Genomic DNA, 17,598 nt, shown 5'->3' with positions numbered 1-17,598 from the left:
TTTTGTGGTAAAATTAGGTGCCTCAGCTTATATTCAGGTTCGCTTATACCCGAGTATATACGGTATATGTCTCTCATGTTAATGAATTACAAAGGAGGTGTGCTTAGCGGAAGGTCCATTTGATTTAGATACTATTGACGTGGTTTAAGTAAGATTTGTGTGGAAGCATCACACACGCATATCATTGGAAAAGTCATACAGGTGTTAATTGCACAAAATTTGGGAAAAGTTTTCATTCATCAAGGTTAATAGATCGCCAACACAAAAGCTGCATTGTCTATAAACATGGAGCTGCAGACCCCAACATGACTTCCTATAAAGAGGTTCTAAAAGAACTTTAGGGGCAGGTAATGGTGTAAAATAAAGAAATAATTCATACTCACCTCCTTAGGGCTCCTGCACACTTGCGTGTTTCTTGCGTGTTTTTTCACGCGATATCGCTGCATTTTTTTCATGCGATTGTCAATGGGATTTTCTAATGTTAAAAACGCATCACACAAAAATCACAAAGCACCAACCTCCAATGCGTTTTTAACATTAGAAAGTCCCATTGACAATCACGTGAAAAAAACGCAGCGATATCATGTGAAAAAAAAACGTGCAAGTGTGCAGGAGCCCTTAATGGGGTATTTCGAGACCAAAGTCAAATTCTGAAAGAGTCATAAATCATCTCCCACTGCTAGAGTCCATCCATTACCTTTCCTCTGCTTTTTCTGCTCTCCTCCTCATTGTGCTTTGTTACATCAGTACTCCCTGTTCAGTCCTCCTGTTCTGCTCTACTACATCTCCCAGAATCCCCTGGGCTGCACCTCTGCCTGTTCACCATGTATCCTCCACCCACATACAGCTCATGAATACTACATCCCACCCACTAACCCACGGTGATCATCTAACTGCTCTCATTGCTTCACAAAGCTAAATATAAGAGGTAGAGCTATAGCTGCAACTGTGATCTACTGGCATACAAGAGAACAATCCTAGTTTGCAGTGGATCATCATACTGTGAAATGATATATACGTTATACATATATTATAAATCACCCATACAGAGCAATATACACCTTTACCTTCCAAATCCTTTCTCCAATGAATGCCAATGCTTTGGGATAAGATGTATACTCTACATTACACACCATCCAGAAGTGTAGCCTTTAATGCACATTTACCTATTTTGTCCATGAACAAAACATGAGCTCCTATCTATGAATAGACTGCGTTCTACTACCCAACCAGGACAGCCATCAGAGCAGTAACAGCTAGAGGGAGAAGGCTGCGGTGCTGGGCTGTGTTAGTGAGCATGCAGTATCCTCTTCTGAGATTAGATCTGTGCCTGCTAGGAACTTTGGGTGGTCCTCTGATCCTGACTGCCCCCCCAGCTCATGAATATTCATGTGGCAGAGACCAGAAGGTCAGGACAGGAAGCTAGGAGCCTCTGACCATGATCATTACATTAGAAGAAGTCTCCAAATCAGGACAGCACAAGCACTCATTTATGGTGACCAACAGGCATTGTTGAACGCTTCCCTGCATTTGGCTGTGTTAAAAGGTTAAAAGTTTGTGAAGTCCCGGAATACCCCTTTAAGTCAACCCCACCAATGCAGAGCAGGAATCCTATTTTCCTCTGCTCTGATCTCAGAAGAAGCTGAACATATGCAGACACTGGCTGGTGACCGCTCATATGGCATGATTTATAATACCCTATTTATAGAAGATGGCCGGACAAGACTGGAGGTACATCACCTAACTGTCTCTCTCCCTTACTTACTTATGACAAAGACTCTTAATACTTCTGTGTGTTAAATGTGGGGTGGGCCACAGCTTTATTAACAAACTTTTCAAACATTTAAACTCTTTTAAAACTTTAAAAAACTATTAACCCTTCCCATGCTAAGATACGTCCCGATTTCTTGAAACCGTAAAAACACCACGGGCGTTCGTAACCCCAATCTCCTCGGGCTTGCCAACCCTCCTCATCCTATACCGCAGCTAGCATGGAAAGTTCTTCGCCTCAAACCCAGCAGTGATGACTTCCAAAAACTCAACCTTCCATATGTCCACTTAACAACTGCCAGTAACCCTCTTCATGTCTTCCAAAACCTTTTTCCTCTATCTTCCACGCTGTGCTCCTTTCACTACTGTCCTCTTCTCTTCCTTCTTCTTCTTGTCTGACTCTCCTCCCACTTCTTCTTCTAGCTCCACCCATTCCTACTATGTTCACTCCCACTTAACCCTTCTATTACCTTGCCCTCCAGTCCCTGGCCGCTGCATTAGGCATTCTGCTGCCTGGAAGCACTTGTACCTCTTGTGTCACCCCTTTACATGATGGGTTGTAAGCTCACGTGGGCAGGTCTCTCACCCCCACTGTTCCTTTTGATGAGTCTTACACTGTATATAACTTCTGACTTTTCTTCATGTGTACCCTCTGATCTATAAGCGCTGCAGAATATGTAGGCGCTACATAAATAAAGATTATTATTAAGCCATGGTATTCATGTCCCGTTCATTGTACATGTGACCGCTCAGTCAATGATAGGGTTTAGCAGTAATCTTCATATGAATGCCCTGTGACTGCTGAAGCCTGTGATTAGCTGGGCAGTCATGTGCACAACGATCGGCACGTGAATAACGTGGCTCCTTCTGCAATCAGAGCAGTCGGTAACAAGGTTCCTGTGCTGGATGGCGGAGCCACTTAAGGTTTATCTCTTTATTTTACACCAATCCCTACCCCGAAAATATTTTTTCATTTTGGAAAACTCTTGGAAATGTATGAATAAATTGACTATTGGGTCTTACCATCCCCCTTGTCAATAAGGTGTGTCCCTACAAAGAGGGAGACTGTCCAATGAGTGCTTACAGTGTGAGACTGAATAGAGCAGTGATCCCCAACCATGGTGACCCTGGTGTACCTAAAGAAGCTCCTCGGGATGCTGCAGGGAAAAGTGGGGAAGGGGGAGCGAGATAGATTTTGTTTCCTTTTTGCAGGGGTGCCATGAGAAAAAAAGTTGGGAAACATCAGTGTAGAGACACAACCGATTGACAAGGGAAATGGTAAAACCCAGCTGTCAATTTACTAATATATTTCCAGGAGCAATAACAAAGGAATGGTAAAACAGAATTACAAGAATTGTTATTTTATTTGCAATACAACCATTTACTAAAACATACACGTCAGGAGAGCTGCGGGTCATCTTTAATTTCAATTACAGTCTTAAAAAATTAGATTTAAGGCACTGCCCTATTGGTGACGGAAGCCTGATATTTATTTTCCTCAGTGGTAATTGCCTTTCGGTTCTATTCCATTGGAGCACAGCTATGATCAGGGTCTGCAGCCAAGTTGATACCAAGTAATCTTATAGATATGATACCTTTTAATGGCTAACAAAAATACATGATGTTACAGCGAGCTTTCAGGTCTTCTATGGACCCTTCATCAGGCAAAAAAAAAGACAGAGGAAGGATCCTTAAAAGGTCACCGAGAAACATTACATCACATGGCACACGGTATGGGAGTACCATGCGATATCTTCTTAGGTCCCATTGAAAACAATGGGCGGGGCAATCCAAGGGAGCGCCCAAAGCAAAAATCGCTCTTGTGAATAAACCTATTCAAAAGAATGAATTTCATATTTGTGCGAGTTTTGTGTTTTAACACACGGCGTGTATTTGTCCCGTTATGCAACCGGGAATCACGGACGCATAACGGGACAAAACAAAACCATTGATTTCAATGGTTTCGTTTTCACCATTGGAATTCTTGCCTGTTAATTGTGCGGCTGAGAAAACACAGGGCAGAGCTGCCTTCCTGCTTTTTTTTTCTTAAATTCCTGCTTTATAGCGAGAAGTTTGAATGGCCCGAGAAGTGATAAAAAACATGTTCATGTGCAACTACGCTCCATAGTGGTGAGTGTAATTGTGCATACGGCCATCTGAAACTGCCCTAAGGCTAACTTCACACGGGCGAACGTGATATGGGGCTGTGAATCCCGCCCCCATATTGCGCTCGCCATCCATCTGAAAGCCCGAGCAAATGCAAGGGGATCTCTGCAGCTGTCACAGCTGCGGCAGAGGATTGTGGAGTCCCCTATCCCTTTCAATGGGGCCGGCGCTGCAAGCTCACGCAGCTAGATAGGACATGCTGCAATTTCTTTTCCCGCATAGCATTCCATCATGATGCCATGCGGGAAAACATCGCTCATGTGTATGAACCCATTTAAATGAATGGGGCTCATATTTGTGCGTGAATTGTGCATCTTGCAATGCACAAATCTCACACACTTTTATCGGCTGTGTGAAGCCAGTCTTAATTCGGGTGCTTTCTATCATTTAAAAGAACACACTAACTAAAACCTGTATACCATGTTATGTTAGGTGCAGGGCCTGAATGGGTAAGACATGGCACAGGGATGCAATAAACTAGCAATGAAAGAACCCCTATGTGACTACTCTGCAAAGCCCATCTGCTCCTAATCCTGGCCTGTACCTGCCACGTATATATTGTGCCAGAGCCTGGCGACGGCTACATCTGCTACATGTACACGGCATTTGTACTGGATGATCTGGGTGTTTGCTGACACCTCGTACCTCCTGCAGATCCTTGTTCTACTCCATCCTGTAGGACAACGTACGCGGCTACAATCAATTATGGTCTTCCTTTTCATATTATCTTCTTAACAACCGCAGAACATAAGACTTTACTTAAATGTATCCACCAAACTCTCATTAAGGTACAATTACAGAGGAGGAAGTCCCCCATCATCAGCTTCTAGATTTAATTACTGTTTTTTTTTTGCAGAGACTCAATGATAATGGATATTTACAGCATTCTACAAGTTGTTATAAAGCATAATGTAACATTAGATTTTACTGTATCCAGTTATTACAAGTCTTACATGCCCATATAGCCTGGTTACTATGTATCTAGTACCTGCATCCACTAACTCTGTCTATACAATCTACTGAAGGCTATGGAGACCTTGAGAATGGAGGGGGGGGTTTCTCAATTAAACGTATGTACTTTGGGCTAACGATCATTTTGCAATGGGGTTTTATTAAACATTTTGCACTATTTGTTTTCTGCAGCTTCTACATATCACTGTATATATACACAGTAGATCCGTCAGAGAGGCTGGACTGACGTCTAAGGGCGTCTTCACACAAGCACACTTGCGCATGTTTTTGTGCACACAGGATTTTTGCGCGCAATGAGTATAGAACCAATTGTTTTCAATATGTTCATTCTCACTTTCGCTTTTGCGCGCACATTTGTCACGTGCAAAAAAAGACCGCAACACGCTCTGTTTTTGTGCGTAGAGACATAAGAGCTGAAAACCAAGCCATCACTCCAGCCTCACTGACGGATCTCCTATTGGGACTGCAGTGTTTATATACAGTGATATGTAGAAGTTGCAGAAGACAAACAGTGTAAAACTTTTTAACAACACCCCATTGCAAAAATGATTGTCAGCCCAAAATACATGCATTTAAGTGGAAAAATCCCACTCACCCCCTCGAAAGGTGTCCATAGCTTTTAAGACAGATGGATGCCATAAGAAATCCACAGCAATGTGAAGACGTAGTACCATGGAAGACTTGAGGGCTGAAGAACACAGCAAGACCATGTTTTACAAGTTTGCTCATTTGTTTGAATGTGCGTCATTTAAGGCTGCCTGTCCACAGACGTTGCGGTATCCTGCGGCAGATCTTCACCGTGGGAACCGCCGCCGGGGAGCAGGAGCCAGCAGACGGATCTCTGCTTTGAGTCTATCTGACAGATAGGCTGACTGCGAAAATCGCGGCAATTTGCAGAATGCTGCGTTTGCCGCCCGTGAGCAGAGAATCGCTATGATTCTCCATTCGTCGACAGGGAGGATGCGCTTTCCATGGCAATGCCATGGAAAGCGTGCACTACGTTCTCCCCGGCTGGATTATCACCGCAGGGAACGCAATGCAAAAATGCCTGTGGGCAGGCAGCCTAATACATATTTTCTGCAGTGCTACCATATAGAAACCAATAATAAGAATTAGCTTAGTAGCTCAATCCATTCTTTCCCTATTGTGATTGTTTTGCCCAAGTTCACCATTGCCGTTGGAAGTAGTATAGGCATGTACAATACTGCTGTAGCACACCATGGCGATCCATAGGGGCAGGACATGCCATTTCATATGTCTTTGCGCAGGATCCCTCAAATTCAGATTCCAATTGTACGGGTGGGCTCCTCTTGTCTTGGCCACGTTATTTTCAATACAACAGCTCTACATTGCCTCCTATCTGGAAAGGGTATGGGGGAATATACAACCATATCACACAAGGTATCAAGGTATCATGTGGGGTAAGGGGCATGACCAGCTTCAGCTGTGTTACCTGCGCAATTACACAGTGAATTGGTCACTAGCTTGGAAGGGGGCACCATGGGGATGTAAGCAATTGCCCCTGGCCAAGTCAGCCTGGCCAGATGATCGACTTCCTCCACGAGGCAGCATCTTGTAGAGCTACATGAATCATCCTAGCTCTGTCTCCTCCCCTCTGATGACCTGAGGCACTATTGTCAGCCCATCTGCAACATGATTATTTAAGTCTGCTACTGAACTTATTTACTAAGCTTAGTTCTGGGGCTGTATTTATGTACTAAGTTTGGCTGTGGGGCTGTATTTATGCTATGAGCTTGGATCTGGTGCTGTATTTATGCTATGAGCTTGGTTCTGGTATAGCACTTATTCCCAGAGCTGTTACAGTGCTGCATTTATGCTATGACCTTGCTTCTGGTGCTGTATTTATGCGATGTGCTGACTTCTGGTGCTGTTTTTATGTTATGAGCTTGGTTCTGGTATAGCATTTATTCCCAGAGCTGTTCTGGTGTGGCGATGCTGCTTTCTGCACAAGGAGTACACAATCACATTCTGCAGAGCGTGCCATCCTATCCATCCACTGGTAGAAGACGATTTAAAAAAATCTCCTACAGGGTACTTTTTTGTTCCGTGTTTTTCTTTAATTCTCATGCACTTCTGTTCAAAGTGCAAATAAGGTCACAATTGAATTAAAATTCCCTGTGCTAACAACTACTGTAAAACATAGGATTGTTTGGGCTTCATGCCTCCATCCAGTGTCACATTACCGTGGTTTGAGTTATTTCTGCTTTCCATAGGGAGAAGCACAAAAGCTTCTGCTCGGAGAATTTACACAAGACAAGATAATGAATACGCTTCATTTATACCGCTCCTTGCTAATTTTCTTGAGCTCTGTTCATTTTCTTCATGACTGTATCACAAATGGATGAAAAGTCCCTAATTCATACTGTACAACCCTTTCCTGCACATTAGCAGCTGCTTAGCCCATAAAATGCAGAGAAAATTGCTCTAAGAGCGAGCGTGGTCTTACCTCTACGATACCGATCTTCCCATCGCTGTTTTGCCCGTACTGCTCCACGAAGGCTTTCATTTTATCTGATAATTCCTAGAAAACAAGACATTTTTTATAAATTTCCTGGAGTTCTGAGGTAGCAGTGAACTACACTGAACAGTATCAGGAATTACACTGCATCACTTTATAATTCAATAGCACTGTAAGGCTGGCTTCACACTGGCATATGCGCAATTATGCACGCCTCAGTGCAACATATTTGCGCTATATACAAGGTTTTTTTAATTGTGTGTCAGCATACTTTACTTTACTCTTTGCTCCTGCAGGGCCTGTTCATTTGTGTGCAGCAGATAATAGTCTAATGAGTTCCAGATTTGTACTTATTCCTGAGCAATTACGCAGCGTATCATGCATCTCCTTGCGTATTGTGCGCACATTTGCGCACCCACCATTGACTTCTATGGAGACCCTTGGTGTACAAATGTGCATAAAAGTAGAGCATGTGTATGCAAAATACGGAAATGTGCACAAACCCCCTGAAATCAATGGGTTCTATTTCTTGCATACTGAGTAAAATGAAAAAAAAAAGGTTTGGTACGGTGTTAGCCAGTAGAGCAAAGAGTGATTGTTCTCAGCAAGAGAAACCAAGTAATCTTGTAGATGTGATACCTTTTAATGGCTAACAAAAATACATGATGTTACAGCAAGCTTTTGGATCGTCTCTTGATCCTTCATCAGGCTAGAATGGAACTGGTTTGGATCGGGCACATATATAATATACAAATGCAGAGAGGACATTGATTGAAATACAAATGTTCACACGCAGAAATTTGAGATTGTTTTGCACTCAAAACTTAAAATAGACAAACTGAGCTGAGACATAAATACTTAATCAGTCCACTGAGCTCAGGAAAGTTTTATGAAAGTCTTATCTCTCCTTTAGCCTGCACATGGGAGGAGACACAGCACCACCTATTGGATGGCAACATTATTACAAGTCAAGTTCTGAATTTTTATGAAGTTTTAAAGAAAGGGGAAAAAAATGATTGGGAAGAGGATATTTCTTTTTACCTCTTTCAGACTTTTCATATTTTCCACTTATGTCAGAATCCCAGGCTAAGGTTTATTCCATTCTTGAGGGTATCAAACATGGCCATGAATTTGTACTCCCAAAGTCTTCTGTGACACTGCGACTTGAAATTGCCCTTCAGTATGATAACTCTCTTCTGCTCTATGCTGTGTCCTTGACTATAAAAATGTTTTGCCACAGGTAGTTCAGTCTTTCCCCCTCTAACTGAGTGGCAATGAGATCTCATCCTGGCTCTCAGTTTTTGTCCTGTTTCCCTGATATAAAGCCCCCCCAACAGGACATTTACTGTCATGCAAGTCTAAAGAGATTGAGATAGAAGTAGTCAACGACAAACCCACATCCTATAATACAACTAACATACTATATACACATAAGCCCTCTTGGTGTCCATGTAACTGATGGGCATATTGAGGGGTACTATTTTAGCATTTAGAGTGTTCTTTATTTTAGTAATTAGTTGACACTTTATAGTCTATTTACTTCAGCTTTATTAGGGCTTCTAGCAGATCATCTGATTTAAAGGGGTTGACCGGTTACAGGACAACATTTCCGCTATAGGATCCATTGTACTAAAATAAAAGGAGCAGTACTTACACGTCCTCTGCCACCATGATCCAGGACTGCAGCCTTGCTGTGGTCCCAGTGATTGTTGTGGCAGATGATTTCATGAATGCTCCTGACCGCGGCAGCCAATCAGAGGCTACAGCCTCACTGCCCATTCTCCTGGCATCAGCTCTCACATCCTAGATGCCATGATGCCAGGATTTAGGAACAGTGACACTGCAGCCTACGATTGGCTAAAGCAGTGACATCATCTGCCACAACAAACACCGGGACTATGACAGGGTTGTAGTTCTGGATAGCGATGGCAGAGGACAGGTAAGTGCTGCTCCTTTTGTTAGTGTGCTCTGTAGGGTGAATGTTGTCCAGTAGCTGGACAACCCCTTTAAAGGGAACCTGTCAGGTCCTCTAAGCTGCCTGGGCAAGGTATAGTGACACACACACTGATTTCTGAGGACTGTCATTTATACCAGTTGGTTTAGTAGTTTTGCAGATCTTACTTTTTGCAACTTTTCAGGCCTGGACTGGAGATGTGTCCAATGAATCTCATGCTTATTAATATGTGCACACTCCTTTCATCCTCCTCCTCCTCCTTCCAGATGATGATTGATAATTCTTTCCATGTGCACAGTAAGGGCTCTTTCACAAAAAGGTATATCGACCATGTTTTCATGGCTGACCGATATATATACTACCCATCTGATGCATTGGTTTCCAATGCATCAGTTTAGATGGACGTATTACTGATGCGTAAAAATGACCAGCCGCCCAAGATAGCACATATGGTGTGCATTCCAGCTGGCCATATTTTACACTGGCCAGAAAACATAGTTCTTGAATACAGTGGCCGCTGCCATAGACTCCTATGGGAGCCTATGACAACTGCAGGAGAAGGGAGGTGGGAGGCAGTTAGCAGCATGATTGCTAAACTCCCTCCCCTTCCCTCCCCCTCTCCACTCGTTGATGGCTGTCTGCAATGACAGGGGGTGGGATGGGGCGGGAGCTCGTGTGCTAAAGTCCTGCCCCCTGCCCCTTGCTGGCAGCTGCCATAGGCTGGAGTGGAGAGGGGGAGGGACTAGCTCTGCTAAGCTCCCACCCCCTCACCTTGTCGCAAGCCAGCAAGGGGTGTGGAGAGGGGGCAGGAATGGTATCCCAGGGCTACAGTGTATATGTGCCACAGCCACAGCCATCTGAATTGGCATTAAAATAGAAGTTGCAGTTGTGACTTGATCACGACTACCTCTCGTTCATGCGATTTCTGGCCACACTGTGGCCGTGACATGGCCGACCAAATAGCATTGCACCCATGTGAATGAAGCTTCAGGGCTCATTCACACATGCATAGCGATTTTCAGGTCGGCTGTGCCACAGCCACAGTGCGACCAAAAATTGAGTAAATGGGCGCACAAATCTGCTGTTTGTGCTCCCGCTCCGATGGCTCGGGTCTGCCGCATATACGCTGAGTCCGGATTGCCATTGGGCGGGGGGGAGACAGTATTGCTCTGCTAAACTGCCTTCACCTTTCCGTTTGCCAGACGCTGCCTGATTCTTTGAAGTAATGAACACATATGGAGCTCAATAGGCTAAATAGCCATTTAAATCAGGGTGTGTTCACCTGCTGCGCGCAAATGCACATGCCCTGCGTGCGAGAAAAATATAGTAAAATGCACCAATATGCATGCAACAAAAGTCTTGTTCATAGCGCAAAGGACTTACTCCGCGATCCTTCTCCCTCCATATACTGACCTGCCAATCAGTATCAGGAAGGACAAGGAGGGCGGGGGGTAGTATGCATATATGAATATACATGAGCTTCAATGCACTCATCTCCAGTCCAGCCATGCAATGTTGCAAAAAGTAAGACTTGCAAAACTACCAAACCAATTGGTACAATGACAGACCAATGAAATCAGCGTAACTATCACTATACCCTGAAGCCTGGAGAGCATGGAAGACCTACCAGGTTGCCTCTAAAAGGGTCTTTCCTTGTTTTTGACTTATTTTCATAGATGTGTAGATAGTTCTCAATGCATACAGGAACCAGACAGTGTTCCTAGCAGCTGACTGGTGAAGCTATAACCACTGGTGCGCCTACTGATGAGTAACCCTAACATAGTCCAGCTCATGGAATTAGTTTGTATGTAACAAAATAAGCAACAATGACTATTGTATGAGTGATCAAAACTTAAAAAAGATGAATAAAAGAGTCAATGTCTATGAACAGCATTTAGTTTTTAGGTCCAGAATTGTATATATTGACAAGTTTCACACTATATCTTTACAGGTGGAAGAGGTCTGTTTAACTTTTAAAGAACCCCAAATCACCTGTTTCTCTTTATATAAACATGCAGTGGAAATATATAATTCTAACTACCTGAAGTGACCACTATGGAGTGCTCTCTGCATACATCATTATTATTGGGTTCAATGGGAGCTTTAGAAATCAGACTTCATACATATGTACTCTGCAAGTCCTATATTTTAATATAACTTTAAAGTGTATCATAAACTGCAGGAATTAAGAACTATTAAGAGTTCAAAGTAGAATAAAACTGACTTGGTCAGAAGGAGATAGATCTACAGGGTGGTGCAAAGGTATGGAGACACCTGAATGAATGTAAAACGATTAGAGATGAGCGAACCTACTCGGCCACGCCCCTTTTTCGCCCGAGCGCCGCGATTTTCGAGTACTTCCGTACTCGGGTGAAAAGATTCGGGAGGCGCCATGGGTGAGTGGGGGGTTTAAAGCGGGGAGTGGGGGGGAGAGGGAGAGAGAGAGGGCTCCCCCCTGTTCCCCGCTGCTGCCCCCCACTCCGCCACGCCGCCCCCCGGCGCCCCCCGAATCTTTTCACCCGAGTACGGAAGTACTCGAAAATCGCGGTGCTCGATCGAGTAATTACTCGAAACGAGTATATTCGCTCATCTCTAAAAACGATGTTTGGGAACTCCATCCTGTGTGTAACATGTTGCTAAGGAGAAAGGGGCAAAAATGTGAGGGGCGGTGTCCAACATGGTAGCCATTTTGAAAGCTGCCATCTTGGAACCCAGCCGATATTTTCAGATGGGAAGAGATACATGTGACATATGTTTCTGCTATAGAATTTGATGAGGAATCCAAATGGGATATACCTTTATTCCTGCCAAAGTTATTAGTCATTTTCTCTTTGTTACAGATATGGTTGCGAGATTAACACGCAAGGAGAGGACAGGGATTGTTCTTATCTATGGTCAACGCAGTACCTAAGTCATTGCAGTGGTTTTCAAGCATTCTAGCAGACCACTTATCGGCCATGGCACAGTTGGCAAATTGCTTGCTAAATTTCGCCAAATGGGCTCTGTGTTGGACCTGTCAAAAAGTGGATGTAACAAAACTGCTACAGATAAAGCAATAACAATGGCCATCCTGGTGTCCTTCTGCAAGAGCCAACATCGTAGAACCTGGCGTCTGTCCCAGGAAATTAGGGTGACTCAAACCCCCATCTGGTGGATAGTGGCTAACCACAAATGACACTCATACAACATTCAGTTGCTGCATCATCTCGGTGAGGATAATCCCAATTGCTGTATTGAATTTGTGGAATGGGTGACGCAGCAATTGCAATATGACCCACATTTCGCAGAGATGGCAATGTTCAGTGATGAAGCAAACTTCTACATGAACCAGGAGGTGAACAAACAAAATCTTCACTGCTGGTTCAACCAAAACTCACACTCTAAGAAGGTTGGCACGCAAGAAGTCATGGTGTGGTGCAGTGTGTGGGGTACGAAGATAGTGGGCCCATTCTTCATTGACGGTAATCTTACTACTGCCAAGGATCTGCAATTGTTACATGACAAGGTGTTCCCATCACTGTGCAATGAAGATGACACATTCCCAGTGTTCTTCCAGCAAGATGGTGCCCCCCCCCTTACATTATGTATGTGATGTCTAGGAGTTTTTGAATCAGCAGTTTATAGCAAACTGAATTGGGCATTGTGGCCCAATGGAGCGCCTATGCACTCTTTGGATCTCACCCCTTTGGACTTCTACCTGAGGAGTGATGTACAGTCAAAGGTTTGCAGTCAAAATCTATAGTGTGGCGCACAACAGATCCTGTGCCAGCATTTCTACTAAGGTATTGCCCTCAGTGCATTGTGAATTGGAGAAGAAAATAGCCTTGATAATTCAAAACAACGAGGAGCACATGGAGCATATCCTGTAGAGGATCGTTATTGTGTTCCATGTCATGGAACAATTGTTAATAACATTGACAGGAATAAAGGTACATGACATTTAAGCACCAATTTGGATTCCTCTACAAATTATCAAATACATATGTCACACCCACCCCTTCCAGTTTGAAAATATTGACTTGGTTCTAAGATGGTGGCTTTCAAAATGGCCACCATGTTGGACACCATGCCTCTCTTATTTGTCTCCTTTTCCTTAGAAACATGCCCACACAGGATGGTGTTCTCAACCACCGTTTTCCATTTATTCAGGTGTCTCCATGCCTTAGAACAACGCTGTATGTATAAATAGAATAAAATATTCTATTCTACATAAAATAACCCACTTGATTCTACTGCTATGAGAATATTTCTACCCTACATGTCTTTTAAACATATAGCTGACATTGTATCTTGATTGAGCTGGGGGTTAAACCCAATGACCCTGGAGATCCTTTCCAAATCTATGATTCTTTTTAAGGATATTCATTGACGAATATGGGTAGCAAAAACTCGGTGTAAGTGCAGACTGACCATTAGGGCACTACTCAATGCCTATGACTGGAGGGGATCCATAGACCATCAATCAGTTAGAGCACACATTAAAACCTAAGTGTCACTTTCAAGCATGGTGTAGAAATAGCGCCCCTCACAGACGTCACAGGTACATTTCACCAAGACTTGACTCTTGTCCACAAGGGACAAATGTAAAAACATTTAATTGACTAAAAATGATAACAAAATTGCAGGAATGGGAACGCTATCTCTAACCAACTTTGGTGTGGTGGACTCTGTCCCTAGATGGTGGGTAGGGAAAAAATATAAAACAGATGGAAATCCTATCTATCTATATAATAAAGCTAGGCAAAGGTGAATAAGCCCCATAGTAAAAGTATCACCACTGGAACTTAGCTGCAGACGACTGCTGCCATAACAGACACCTCAGGCAGAAAAATAACCGGCGCCCATCTAGAGGCGGGCCCAGAATAAATACACTACTATTATGACTGGTTGGACAGCAAAGGGAAACGCCTCTCTGTAGACCAATCTGTACATACTCTACAGAAGATGATGTAGCTGGATTGAGAAGGGCACATTATGCGCTGAGCCCTACTAAGAGAATTCCAATAATCGACAACTGCAGGACATTCTGCAGTGACAGGAGGAAGGCACTCACTTTGCCCAGTGCAGAAGGCACAGTCACATGGCTCCACTTCCTGATTGCAGCCAGTGTGACACTAAGTACAGTATCTGCAAAGGTCTAATTGCATTTGCATGTAAACTGCATTATACTTACTGAAATTAAGTATATCATGGCCATTGAGGTTTATAAGAAGCCCATGACCTTTAATGCCCCAATCACTCTGAGTCCAACCCTAGCTCTAGCCATGCAGTGTCTGCTTACTATTAGGGACGTTTAGCAAAGTATCACTGGAGTGTGACTGCCCTTTGGGACTTTTTGACTTTTAAGTGAAATTGCCCAGGAACTTTCAGTGCTGCATACTGTAGTTTTGTTCTACAAGGTCAGAAAATTGTCGCAGCCAAACCATAAAGATAAAAACACCAATAATTCATGACTAGATACCTCAAGATTCCTTCCTGTGAGAGCCAATGTTCTGAAGAATTTGTAAGTGCAGCAGCAATACTATAAGACATGGGCTTGTGTCAAGTTACCAAGTACAGCAGATCTCTACATTTTTCTTATAGGAATGATGGATACAGCCGTGAGATTGTATAGATACCTCAGAAATATCCAATAAGGATAATAGTTCTAGTTTAAAAGGTAACATGCAAAAATACTTTGTAGTCATCATATTGGTGATTATCTAAATACTGAATGACCTTTTGTATTGGATATGTGAAGAAACAGGTAAATGTGAGGAGGGTAGATGAAAAATAGAAATGACAAGGAAAGTATGGTAAAAAAGGGGAGAGGCTGGAAGAAAAAAATGGAGGTAGAGCAGAGGATGGAAGAAGGAGGGTAGCATAGGAGATGGAAAGAAGGACAAGCAGGTAAAAGGAAAGGACGTAACAGGAGGAAAAAATAGAAAAAAAGAGAAGTGAAGAGTAGAATGGAAAAGGGAATGGAGGGCAAGAGGAAGGATAGAGTAAGTAAAGGATGGTAAATGATATTAAAGGGGAGAAGAAAGGAGGGATGAATAAAATATAGGAATGAATGGAAGGGGGGATTGAATAAGATTAGAGGAATGGCAGGGCAAAAGGAAAGTGCAAAAGAAAGTGAAGGATAACAGGATTGAATTAAGAGTGCAGATGATAAGAGAAGGGAAAGGATTGGGAAGGTTAGAGGAGTTAAATGATATAAAGGAATGGAAGAAAAGATAAGAAATAGGCTATAAGAAGCAAAAAGGCATAAATAAGGTAAAGCAGTTGGTGGAGGAAAGGATGGGAGAGGAGAAGGAGGAGATAGAAAGTAGGAGGAAGAAAGAAGGGAAGGGCAAAGGAGAGGAAGATACAATTAAAAGAAACAAGTGGAGAGTGTAGAAAGGAAGAGCAAAAAAGGAAGGAGAGTAGAGGAAAGGAGAGTGGAGGAGGAAGGAAGAGGAGAATAGAAAAGTGAAGGGAGAAGAAGGGTTAGAATAGAGGAACTAAAGGATCAGCACAGGAGGATAGAAGGCTGGACTAGATGGACATTGTCTTCATTCGGCCTAACGAACTATGTTACTATGTTAAAGGATGTGAACAGATAATGAAGGGGAGAAGCAAGGCAGAAAGAAGAAAGAAGGGATGAGTAGGATACAGGATTGAATAGAAGGAGGGAGATAGAAGAGGATTAAAGGAAGGGCAGGGCAAAGGAGAAGTGGGAATGGAAGGTGAAGAGGATAGAATTAATAGTGCAGATAAGGGAAAGGAGAGGAATGGGAAGGTTACAGGAGTTAAGTTATAGAAAGGAACAGAAGAGAAGAAAAGAAATAGGTTATAAAGAGAAAAAGATGAATGAATGAGGTAAAGGAGTTGATGGAAGAAGGGATGGGACTAGAAAAGGAGATAGAATGGCAAAGGAAGAAAGAAGGGAAGGGCAAAGGAGAGGAAGGAAGGGGAGGAGGAGACGACACAATTAAAAGAAACAAGTTGAGACTATGGAAAGGGTGAGAAAGAACGGAATTTAGAATGGGTGAAGGAAGAGGAGGAGACTAGAAAAAAAAGGAGAGTAAGTATAGAAGGAAATTTCATAGGAGGGAATTAAGAGAAGGAACGATAAAAGGATGGAATGCAAAAGCACAAGAGTGATAAGGAAGAAAAATAATGAGAGAAGATGCAAATAGAATAGGATGGTGAGACTGAAGAAGAAAGATTAGCAGACCTTGCCATGTAAAGAGGAACAGGTAAAGAACAAGGGAGAGGATCAGGAAACAAACCATCCATTTACATCCTGCTAGAAAAATAGCCACTGTTCTTTTTTGCCATTCAGTGTTAAACCTTCACTCTAATCTACAATGGATCCACTACAGGAGCACAGCCATAAATAAAACCATGTTAATCAGAGAGCCTGGAGAATGAGGCTTGTACATCCTGAACACCAAGGTCACCTGTCAATTTGTTTGGCATTTGAATATATGTGATCTATATGCATCAGTGAATCACATTTCTAGAACCTAAATGAACAGTGTAATAGCCTCTAGGCTCAATAAACATTTGCATAAGCTATACAAGATGACTTTGTAAGAGTTTTAGGACTAGCATTAAGCACTAAGATTGCCTTACATTACAGATAATCCCTAAATTATTTGGTGCAACACTCAAGACAAAGGTTAGAGGGTAAGACATCTCTAAATACTGCATTGCATCGATCCTATCTTTTTTATAAACTGAAATAATTGAGTCTTTCACATTTTAATAGAGTGTACATTGCAATTCACCCTAACCCCTCAAGTGATATTATCAGTCTTGGTGACAAGGCTGCAGATAGGAGGGAGTTTTCATTTACTTCTACATATACAGGGGTCTATGGGCAGACTGCATCCATTACTTCATATGAAGAAGGGACATGGTTAGGGACATGTCCCTAACTTGAAGGGACATGGTTAAACTGCACATTGCCATTCCCCAGCAGCAGTTCCCAAGAGGAGTAATCAGAGCACAAATATCACACTATGGAGTATTAACTTCTCTACTGAATGAAATAATTAAATAATACTTAAAAGGTTTGTGTGATTTGAAATTAACATTTTTTACCATCTAGACATGACTTAGAATAAAAATGTATTTTCATGTGTCTTCAGCCTCCCCAGGGGCACCGCTAACCGGCTCCCACTGCACCTTCCTAAACTCATGGTATCATGGCAGCCATGACGTGAGTAATGATGCCAGGAATCCAGCAGGTGATGCTGCAGCTTCTGATTGGCCTCTGATTGTCACATGA

At 42.8% G+C, this 17,598-nt stretch overlaps 1 protein-coding gene across 1 annotated transcript in view; it reads right to left on the bottom strand.

The window, feature by feature from the left end:
• Positions 1–17,598, bottom strand: part of CALB1 (calbindin 1) — a 129,812-nt gene that overhangs the window by 110,040 nt on the left and 2,174 nt on the right. The window contains exon 3 of the mRNA XM_066579026.1: positions 7,376–7,450. Coding sequence (XP_066435123.1) covers positions 7,376–7,450 — 75 coding nt within the window. The remainder of the gene's footprint in view (positions 1–7,375; positions 7,451–17,598) is intronic.

The sequence above is a fragment of the Eleutherodactylus coqui genome, chromosome 9 (genome assembly GCF_035609145.1).
Source record: "Eleutherodactylus coqui strain aEleCoq1 chromosome 9, aEleCoq1.hap1, whole genome shotgun sequence".
In the NCBI taxonomy this organism is placed as follows: Eukaryota; Metazoa; Chordata; class Amphibia; order Anura; family Eleutherodactylidae; genus Eleutherodactylus; species Eleutherodactylus coqui.
Note: the sequence above shows the minus strand (reverse complement) of the source record. Positions and strands in the feature narration are given on the sequence as shown.